General features: G+C 48.8%; 1 protein-coding gene across 1 annotated transcript; it reads right to left on the bottom strand.

The window, feature by feature from the left end:
* Positions 1-857: 857 nt before the first annotated feature.
* LOC135072115 (papilin-like) lies at positions 858-10,381 on the bottom strand. The gene is made up of 8 exons (XM_063966068.1): positions 10,358-10,381; positions 10,195-10,270; positions 8,353-8,501; positions 7,225-7,354; positions 4,548-6,771; positions 2,087-2,439; positions 1,367-2,019; positions 858-1,310 (listed from the first exon to the last, which is right to left on the bottom strand). Exons 1-8 carry the CDS (start codon positions 10,379-10,381, stop codon positions 858-860), a joined length of 4,062 nt encoding a protein of 1,353 aa, XP_063822138.1.
* Positions 10,382-11,148: the final 767 nt, after the last annotated feature.

Below are 11,148 nucleotides of genomic sequence, written 5' to 3'. Positions count from 1 at the left end.
TTACGCGCGAGCGATAAGGATGGGTATCTTGGAGTCATTGGACAAAATTCTACGTGCTCACAGACCGGGATTTAGTAGCTACTGATGAAAATAGCTCGACATATCATAGTCAGTTAATACCGTGAAGCGTTTGACAAAAATAACATTTTCACAAACTCTGACTGATGATGAGTTAGATTTTTGTCACTCAATTACTAGCGAGTCAAATCGTGACAAATCTCTAAGCTGGTCAGATAGGTTGGGGAAGTCTGGTCTTAGTTGCCTTTTGCGATACCCAGTAGGCGCACACCGTTGATTTTTCGTCAGCCGATAGTTTAGTCGGGCTGTTGATCAGTATGGGCATGTATGGGGGTGCGCACACTACGCCGATTCGATTTGGCCGATTCTTCGTACAATTTGAAATCGGGCACAACTATCGGCCAACTAAAAATCAACGGTGTGCGCCTACTCTTAGAAAGATGGGATGGTCCTGTTCTACCTTGCCGAAGCCTGCTCCTAAGGGCTACTGCTGTCAATGGTGCTTGTCGGAATACTATCGCTGTTATATCGCGCGCCTCGCCCGCCGCCTGCTGTGACGTCACTGCAGCAGCGGCTCACCTTGGGGTCGCTGAAGTCGATGTCACGCTCGACGTGCACCCAGCCGGTGGGCGCCCACAGCGCGGCGTCGCTTGCTGTGACGTCACTGCAGCAGCCTGCTGTGACGTCACTGCAGCAGCTGCTCACCTTGGGGTCGCTGAAGTCGATGTCACGCTCGACGTGCACCCAGCCGGTGGGCGTCGCTTGCTGTGACGTCACTGCAGCAGCCTGCTGTGACGTCACTGCAGCAGCTGCTCACCTTGGGGTCGCTGAAGTCGATGTCACGCTCGACGTGCACCCAGCCGGTGGGCGTCGCTTGCTGTGACGTCACTGCAGCAGCCTGCTGTGACGTCACTGCAGCAGCTGCTCACCTTGGGGTCGCTGAAGTCGATGTCACGCTCGACGTGCACCCAGCCGGTGGGCGCCCACAGCGCGTCGCTTGCTGTGACGTCACTGCAGCAGCCTGCTGTGACGTCACTGCAGCAGCTGCTCACCTTGGGGTCGCTGAAGTCGATGTCACGCTCGACGTGCACCCAGCCGGTGGGCGCCCACAGCGCGTCGCTTGCTGTGACGTCACTGCAGCAGCCTGCTGTGACGTCACTGCAGCAGCGGCTCACCTTGGGGTCGCTGAAGTCGATGTCACGCTCGACGTGCACCCAGCCGGTGGGCGCCCATAGCGCGTCGCTTGCTGTGACGTCACTGCAGCAGCCTGCTGTGACGTCACCTGCAGCAGCCTGCTGTGACGTCACCTGCAGCAGCCTGCTGTGACGTCACTGCAGCAGCTGCTCACCTTGGGGTCGCTGAAGTCGATGTCACGCTCGACGTGCACCCAGCCGGTGGGCGCCCATAGCGCGTCGCTTGCTGTGACGTCACTGCAGCAGCCTGCTGTGACGTCACTGCAGCCTGCTGTGACGTCACTGCAGCAGCTGCTCACCTTGGGGTCGCTGAAGTCGATGTCACGCTCGACGTGCACCCAGCCGGTGGGCGCCCACAGCGCGGCGTCGCTTGCTGTGACGTCACTGCAGCAGCCTGCTGTGACGTCACTGCAGCAGCTGCTCACCTTGGGGTCGCTGAAGTCGATGTCACGCTCGACGTGCACCCAGCCGGTGGGCGCCCACAGCGCGTCGCTTGCTGTGACGTCACTGCAGCAGCTTGCTGTGACGTCACTGCAGCAGCCTGCTGTGACGTCACTGCAGCAGCTGCTCACCTTGGGGTCGCTGAAGTCGATGTCACGCTCGACGTGCACCCAGCCGGTGGGCGCCCATAGCGCGGCGTCGCTTGCTGTGACGTCACTGCAGCAGCCTGCTGTGACGTCACTGCAGCAGCGGCTCACCTTGGGGTCGCTGAAGTCGATGTCACGCTCGACGTGCACCCAGCCGGTGGGCGCCCATAGCGCGGCGTCGCTTGCTGTGACGTCACTGCAGCAGCCTGCTGTGACGTCACCTGCAGCAGCCAGCTGTGACGTCACTGCAGCAGCTGCTCACCTTGGGGTCGCTGAAGTCGATGTCACGCTCGACGTGCACCCAGCCGGTGGGCGCCCATAGCGCGGCGTCGCTTGCTGTGACGTCACTGCAGCAGCCTGCTGTGACGTCACTGCAGCAGCGGCTCACCTTGGGGTCGCTGAAGTCGATGTCACGCTCGACGTGCACCCAGCCGGTGGGCGCCCATAGCGCGGCGTCGCTTGCTGTGACGTCACTGCAGCAGCCTGCTGTGACGTCACTGCAGCAGCGGCTCACCTTGGGGTCGCTGAAGTCGATGTCACGCTCGACGTGCACCCAGCCGGTGGGCGCCCATAGCGCTGCGTCACGCTGCGTCGGCGGCTCCTCGCGTGATTCGCCCGTAGCCTCGCTCTGGCGGATCATTCTGGAAATACGAGGGTTTGCTGTTAATATACCAGTCGAGTATCGATTGCAGATTGATACCCAATCGGTAGTATCGATAGCTGAAACTTTGACACTATTGTTGATGGAGTGCAACACTATCGATGTGATCAATGTCCAGAAAATAGCTACATTGACAGTACTATCAATAACAATGGTAACATAAAGGGTGTCCCAAAAAGACCATGCTGAAAGGAGAGGCTAGATTATTGGACGATCATCTAAAGCCTGGTCCGTGAGCACGTAGAATTTTGTCCAATGACCCCAAGCTACCCATCCTTATCACTCGCGCGTAATTATACAGGGTGTTTGGCGCATCGTGTGCCAAAATGATTTGGCGGATAGAATGGGTCATTTCCTATATTTTCAGCCCCCATAACACGTTCCATGCCAGGCGACTACTTTTAAATTAATTTTTTTAGTAATTTCACCAAAATACCCAAATCGCATCATTTAATTTCGATTTAAAAAAAAACTACTAGGCGCAGCCCTAAAGTAAATATTTTGTTTTGACGTGCATTAATGTAGGGTTGCATCAAATCTACATTTACTGGCAAATATCATCTAGTTTTTTTTAAATTCAGCTTTGAAGTTTTCCGAAAAGTTAAAAATGGACTGAACATTTAAGTTTACATGGGTATAATTTTTTTTTTAAAAGAGATAGCGATCTTCGGATTTTATCAAAACTTCTCTAGTCTATCCTCATTCAAACGGTATACTAATCTTGTTTAAATAATAACAACAACTTCACAGATTCCTTAAATTAGTGCATTGACTCTACTCGGACTGATTTGCGAAATTTGTGTTTATAGCCCCTTTTTGTGTGAATAGCACGTTAAATACCTACAGGTAAAAATTATTTATCTTATGCAATGTAAAAACCTTTTCCCTATCGTTTTTCAATGTGGATTTCTTGAAATTAAAGACGAAAATAATTATTTTGATAGTTTATTAATTATTACAAATTTTGTTCAAAATGTCCGCCTCGGCAACGTATACACTCAAGACATCTTCTTCTAATTTCGACTGTTGTCGTATGCAGCCACATTTCTCTTTTTATTACTAATAAGGCGTTTTCTATTCGTTGTAGTTTTTCTATTGTTTGAATCCGTTACGTACACCAGTTCTTTAGCTTGTCCCCAGACGTAAAAATCGAACGGAGTTAGGTCTGGGGAACGTGCAGGCCACTGTATAGAGCCATCTCTTCCAATCCACGAGTAGAAAATGCCTTTGTAGTAATAAAAAGAGAAAATTAGAAGAAGATGTCGTGAGCGTATACGTTGCCGAGGCCATTTTGAACAAAATTTGTAATAATTAATAAACGATCAAAATAATTATTTTCGTCTTTAAATTCAAGAAATCCACATTGAAAAACGATTGGGAAAAGGTTTTTACATTGCATAAGATAAATATTTTTTACCTGTAGGTGAAACGTGCTATTCAAACATAAAGGGGCTATAAACACAAATTTCGCAAATCAGTCCGAGTAGAGTCAATGCACTAATTTAAGGAATTTGGGAAGTTGTTGTTATTGTTTAAACAAGATTAGTATACCGTTTGAATGAGGATAGACTAGAGAAGTTTTGGTAAAATCCTAAAATCGCTATCTCTTTTAAAAAAAAAATTATACCCATGTAAACTTAAATGTTCAGTCCATTTTTAACTTTTCGGAAAACTTCAAAGCTGAATTTAAAAAAAACTAGATGATATTTGCCAGTAAATTTAGATTTGATGCAACCCTACATTAATGCACGTCAAAACAAAATATTTACTTTAGGGCTGCGCCTAGTAGTTTTTTTTAAATCGAAATTAAATGATGCGATTTGGGTATTTTGGTGAAATTACTAAAAAAAATAATTTAAAAGTTGCCGCCTGGCATAGAACGTGTTATGGGGGCTGAAAATATAGGAAATGACCCATTCTATCCGCCAAATCATTTTGGCACACGATGCGCCAAACACCCTGTATTGCTGTCGCGACTGTGCGACGGGCGCCCGCAGTGAGTGTGCGAGCGCGACAGCAACATAATTACGCGCGAAAGAATATAGCAAGTGTCCAAAGACAAAAATAATAATTAAAGCAACAAATTACCTGTTGAGCTCCTCGATGACATCCTTCGAAGTGGCCGCCTCGTGGAAGCTCAGCGTGTGCTCTTGTTTCACTATGATCGGCTCAGGCGGCGGCGCGGGAGGCCGACTTCTCTCCGCTACGGGTATCTTAGACCTCGTCCTGTTCGGGGACGACGGAGGCCTTTTGCCCATCAACGTGGGAATCCGACTCTTGTCACTCCTCTTCAAATCCTTAAAAGTCACCTCACTCTTATTACTTACTATCACAGTTTCAGCTGTAGAAGTGCTTGTCGTATTCGATTCAGTCATTTGGGGGGAGTTCGTCTCGGGGGACGATCCCTCTTCCTCCTCTGGGACGGTAACTAAGGCTCCCGTGCTGCGTCTGCAAGCACTCAGAACCTCCTCCACGAGAGATATCTCCGGTTCTCCACTGGGGAAGGTGAAGCTCGAAGACTTGCTCAAACAACTGTCCAATTCCACTCTTTCTTGGACCGGAACCTTATTCAACATTATATTAACAGTGTTCTCCTTCAACGCCGAAAAGTCCAAACTTCGACTAGATTCCATATCACCCCTGTCGTCCTTCGACTGCGCTAAAGCCGGCTCCTCGTCGCCGGAATTAGTTATATCGATGCTCCTATTTATTTCGTTCTTCCGCTGGACTTTCAGGAGGTGGTGATCGTCTATTTCGTTTTCGGCGTTTTCTATTCGCGAGAACTCGTCGTAGTAGTCTTCGGACTCCGCGTATGGGTCCTCGCGCTCGATGAAACGCGGCGTCGATCGCGGTTCGGACACTGTATCACAATAAGGGATTCTCGGACGATCGTTCGATAACAAATCGCAGGAGTCGTTTTCTGAGAAACTTCCGAAGGAGTCAGGCCTCTGCCTGTCCTCTGAGACCTCACTGCGAGGACCGACTGAGTCGTCGTCGAAGTCAGCCGCTGCGTAAGGTGGAGGAAGCTCTCGTATCTCGGATACTGGCCGCGAGGACACAGAGTCTGACTCTTCCCTGTCGCGGCAGTACTTCTGCTGTTCCGCTATGAAATTGAGCACATTTTGTAGCGCCTGTTCGCGATCCTGCAACGCCATTGCTTGCACGTCGTGCATTCGCAAGTGACTACCGACGTCTTGCGCGGGCAAGCCTCTCGAGGAATTTGATGCTAAGCTTTTAGTACTTTCGTACTTCACTAGACGGTAAAAATCCCGGGTGAAGTCGAGACCCACGTTTGCGCAGTCACCGTCCTCACTCAGAGCGGTACTGGATCTTTTATCTGGCACATCCGAAGTACTCGACCATGAACCACCAGGGGAATGCGTTCCAGTACATTCCCATCTCTTATCAGTCGTATCCGTATCATCGGCGATTCTGCACTCATCAATTTCTATAGTAGCAAATCCACAATCATTCCACAAGCAGTCGCCGACGTCCTCTTCCAATTCCAAAGCATCATCCTCTCTGATGCTGGGCAACGTCGACAGCGAAATCTGACCGGGGGTGGTTATTTCAGCGAAAGGAGACTGTCTGTCTCTGAGATCCTCGCACGATAGCGATAAGCTCCAATCCTCTAATTCGGCTCTGTCATATTCTAGATCCGCTAAGTCTCTGTGTCGTTGCTGCAGCGCTGATCTGGCGTCGTCTAATTCCAGCCAATGCTGGACGTAGTCGGCGTCGTATTGAGAGCCGTCTGCTCTGTCATCGACGGTGCTTCCCCACGAGACTCGTTCGGAGCTCGTAGTGGATGCGATCGCGGGTCTTCTGAGAGGTCTTTCGGGAGCAGGCTTCAGATCTAACACTAGGACCCCAGAACTGGGGGTGGGGCTGTCGAGGCAGCTGGTCGGACACGTGGTGCTGGCTAGAAGCTTGAGACAGAGGTGGGAGTCAGAGAAGCTTCTGACTACATGCTGGAAGGGAAGAACCGGTCTTGAAGGCGGGTAGCTGCCTCTGACTCCTGCGAAGGCGACTCCTATGGGGAAGTAGATGTAGTCCGCTTCTGCTAGTAGCCTGGCATGTCGCCTGGATTCTCTAGGGTTTATGGAGACGATGGTCTGGTTGTCTGTTTCGTCGGAGGCTTCGTTGAGGTCTGGCAGGGCGCGGTCGGCGGCGTGGTCGCTCTGGCGCGAGGCGTCGGCCTGCACGTCGCTGGACATGGTGGAGTAGCCTTCGTCTTTGGCGCCGCTTTCAGGAGATTCTGCTCCTGCCTCGCCCACCTCGCCGCTTTCTTCTTCTGTCACTTTCTCCTCCGTACCTGGAATGTTTAGCGGGTGAGATGAAACTAAAGATTGCACTGTTATTAAGTAAACGTGGAAATCCTTGGAGGGTCTTTGCCCAGACGTGGACGTTATGGCTGAAACGAACGAACGAAAAGGATTTTCAGTCAAATAAGGTGATTGGCATGAAACTAGAGCCTTAGAATAAAATTTTACTCCAATACAGTGGAATGAGAATGAGAGTCATAAATAATAAATTAGGTCTTCATTAAGGGACACAATTATAATCACTTAGGGACTTCATTAATGACCACAAATAATTGTTCACCAGATAAATATCAAATCTATCAATATAGGATCTCTCTGTCAAAGATAATCGTTTGAGTGCGAACAACAGAGGTCACAACACAATTCTGCTATGAGTTTTACAGTAAGAGCCGAAGCAGAGCCGTGGAAGATGATGAAGTTGAACCTGTAGATATAAGACTCACCGCACACAGCATCGGTGCAAGGCTGCGGCATGCTGAGGCTGAGGGTAGCGGGGCGCGCGGGCGGCGCCCACAGCGTCGGGTCCACCGCCGACAGTGCGCGCGCCAGGTTGGCCGGAGTTACTTCCAGACCCTGACGGTGACAAGGAATTAGACAAAGATAAGGATATTTTTATTTATCAGAACATGTGTGACAAAATTGCAAAGTTATTAAACATTTCGGCCGTTTGGTGTAGTGGTTCAGAACGGACTACTATGCCGAGAGGTCCCAGCCTCCCGGGTTCGATTCCCGGCCGGGCAGAAATTGAAATGATGAATTTTATTTTTTTGACGGGTCTAGGTGTTTTCTATGTATAATACGTATGTATTTACAAATAAAAAAAGTACCTATTTAAGTATGTTTATATCCGTTGTATAGTACCCATAGTACATACAAGCTTTGCTTAGTTTGGGGCTAGCGGCGCAGTGGAAAATGTCCAAGGATATTTATTTATTAATTTTCTGGCTTTAAGAATATTTAAGGAATTACAAGGTGACAAGGTGTTGCAGAAGAGAACAGAAGAGTGGAATCAACTATTTCAGTGTTGGTTATGAAGAGTTTCCAGTCTTTGAGTTCCCCCTCTTTTTCCCGTTATGTGATGGTGTAACAAGAGCGGTGGATCTTTTCTCAGCAAACATTGTTGGATCGAAGACTTCAAGATGAGGGCTGAGTAGCTGGATGAAAAAGACGATGACTTACTCGCTTTTTTAACCAGCTACCTACTTGGCGTAGGTATACACCCAGTAGTGAATTTTAATTGGCTGATATAGTAGCGATGATTCGTAGTAAAAGAAATGCCAGTACGGTAACTTGAAATTTTCTTGTAAAATGGTCTTTGTTATTCCCGGAGTTTTCGTACTGGGTTCACTAAGGGTTACCCCTTCTTCTTCTCTGTCGTTCCACTCTTGATAGACTGGTCGTGGTCGTCAGAAGTGTGAATTTTTGTGGGTGGATTTTGCTCGCCTTACAAGGGATACACTCAAGCAGAATTTTTTTTTAGACAAGAAATAATAGATTTAATAAAATAGAAGTGTACCGTAACATATTACAGAGACAAACAACTTAAATACTATTAATGTCTCTCTTCTCACCTTGAGCTCCGTCCAGATGTCAGCCAGGATCTGGTGGCGCCGCTTGTCGTCGTGGCTCAGCGGGTGCGGGTGCGGCGCGGGCGGCGCCGGCGGCGGCGAGTCCCGAAACGACACCAGCGACCCGCAGGAGCCCACGTCTACTAGGTGCACTGCAATGGAGAACAATGGACAATTTGACACCATTCTCCAATAATTCGAAATCACAACTTTTCTAATAACTTTAAAAAAAAAATGAAACCGACTTCAAATGCGTGAACACAAATAATACCTATTCAACAAAAAAATAATAGTTCAAATTGGTTCATAATCGGCGGAGATATTGCGTATAAAAAAGTTCATCCCCAATTTTCCACCCTTGGGGGTGAAATATTTTCTTCAAATTCGCATGAAACCACCCTTTTGATAATACCTATTCAACAAAAAAATAATCGTTCAAATTGGTTTATAATCGGCGGAGATATTGCGTATAAAAAAGTTCATCCCCAATTTTCCACCCTTGGGGGTTGTTTTTTTTATTATTAAATTTAAATGGGACCACCCTTGAGGTATTACCTATACGCCGAAAAAAGATTTGTTCAAATCGGTTCATAATTGGCGGAGTTATCGCGTAACAAACATAGAAGAAAAAAAAAACATACGGGTCGAATTGAGAACCTCCTCCTTTTTTTGAAGTCGGTTGAAAAGACACTTCATTCTGGTCTTAAAAACTTAATTAATTTTAAATTACCTGTAAATTACGATTTTTGGTCGCATTGTAATTGAAAAAAGTATTTTATTCGAGTTGACAAAATAGTGACGTCACTTGCTTGTAGTGCCATACAAAATTTATGGGAGAGTTTCGTTTTGACAGTTTTAAAAAGTACGTCAATAGATTGGTGGTGTCAACATGTCTATTGGGTTTTAGTACAGTATGTAGGAAGTCGACGACGACATCATAAAGGTAGCAGGAAAGCGCTGGACGCAGGCCGCTACCAACCGGGTAACATGGAAAGCATTGGGGGAGGGAGGCCTATGTTCAGCAGTGGACGTCCTATGGCTGAGATGATGATGATGATGATGATGATGTAGTAGGATGTCTGGACTTTAATGCTGTGTGGTGTCATGAAGCTATAACTGACATGCTTCCATACAGATTTACTGTTTAATTGCGTGGAAACGTATTACTACTTAGTCACGGCGCCTTTTGGCGAAAAATTCAATTCTGTTTCGACATTTTTTGCAGACTTATTTGGTGAGATCGTTGTCGATCGTTTCGATGTCTGTGCTAGGGTAGTACAGCAGAGCCTCTGTGTTCGTCAATTTCTATCAGGTGAGATGGCTGCATTTCTTGGCCTACCAAGAGCTTCCCCGTTATTGTTTTAGATGATTAGATTGTCTACATGACAGGCCTAGCCTAGCGTAGAAATCTCAGTTACTATAAAAAATCACAGTTAAGTAATAATTATGATGCGTGATGGTCATCTGCGGCATGGCCGGTGAGGGCCATAGCTGTCACACCAGTAGCGTGCTCATGCCTCGATGACTTACGCCGTGTGAGGAGTGGCAGGTGAGGGCTGCGGCAGGGCCACAAGTCCGTAACTGCCGCACCAGTATAGCTCGCTCAAGCCTCGGTTCAGGGCCTCGCTCTACAAAATACTTTATTCAATCTCCTCTAAACGACCCAGTGTAGTACCTTGCAGATCCCTCGGCGTATGTGGCGTGATGGGCGTGTGAAGAGTGGCAGGTGAAGGCCGCGACTGGGGCCGTAGCTGCCGCACCAGAAGCGCGCTCAAGGCTCAGTTTTGGGCCTCACTCTAAAATCTAATTTTTATCAACACCCCTCTAGAATACCCAGTACAGTACCTTGCAGATCCCTCGGCGTATGTGGCGTGATGGGCGTGTGAGGAGTGGCAGGTGAAGGCCGCGGCTGGGGCCGCAACTGCCGCACCAGAAGCGCGCTCAAGGCTCAGTTTTGGGCCCCGCTCTACAAGATACTTTATTCAATCCCCTCTAGACTACCCAGTACAGTACCTTGCAGGTCCCTTGGCATATGTGGCGTGATGGGAGTATGCGGCGTAGTATTCAAGTGAAGGCCGCGGCTGGGGCCGTAGCTGCCTCACCAGTAGCGCGCTCAAGGCTCGGTTTTGGGCCTCACTCTTCAAGCTATTGATATCCAATCCCCTCTAGATTACCTAGTATAGTACCTTGCAGATCCCTCGGCGTGTGTGGCGTGATGGGCGTGTGAGGAGTGGCAGGTGAAGGCCGCGGCTGGGGCCGTAGCTGCCGCACCAGTAGCACTCTCAAGGCTCGGTTTTGGGCCTCATCCTACAAGATATTTTATTCAATCCTCTCTAGACTACCCAGTACAGTACCTTGCAGGTCCCTCGGCGTATGTGGCGTGATGGGAGTATGCGGCGTAGCAGGTGCAGGCCGCGGCTGAAGCTGACACTGCTGTACCAGTAGCGCGCTCAAGGCTCGGTTCTGGGCCTCACTCTACAATATACTTTATTCAATCTCCTCTAAACGACCCAGTGTAGTACCTTGCAGATCCCTCGGCGTATGTGGCGTGATGGGCGTGTGAGGAATGGCAGGTGAAGGCCGCGGCTGGGGCCGCAACTGCCGCACCAGAAGCGCGCTCAAGGCTCCGTTCTGGGCCTCGCTTTAAAAGATACTTTATTCAATCCCCTCTAGACTACCCAGTATAGTACCTTGCAGATCCCTCGGCGTATGTGGCGTGATGGGCGTGTGAGGAGTGGCAGGTGAAGGCCGCGGCTGGGGCCGCAACTGCCGCACCAGAAGCGCGCTCAAGGCTCAGTT

This window comes from Ostrinia nubilalis, chromosome 5, assembly GCF_963855985.1.
Source record: "Ostrinia nubilalis chromosome 5, ilOstNubi1.1, whole genome shotgun sequence".
NCBI classification, from domain to species: domain Eukaryota; kingdom Metazoa; phylum Arthropoda; class Insecta; order Lepidoptera; family Crambidae; genus Ostrinia; species Ostrinia nubilalis.
This window is presented reverse-complemented; position numbering and strand designations above follow the sequence as displayed.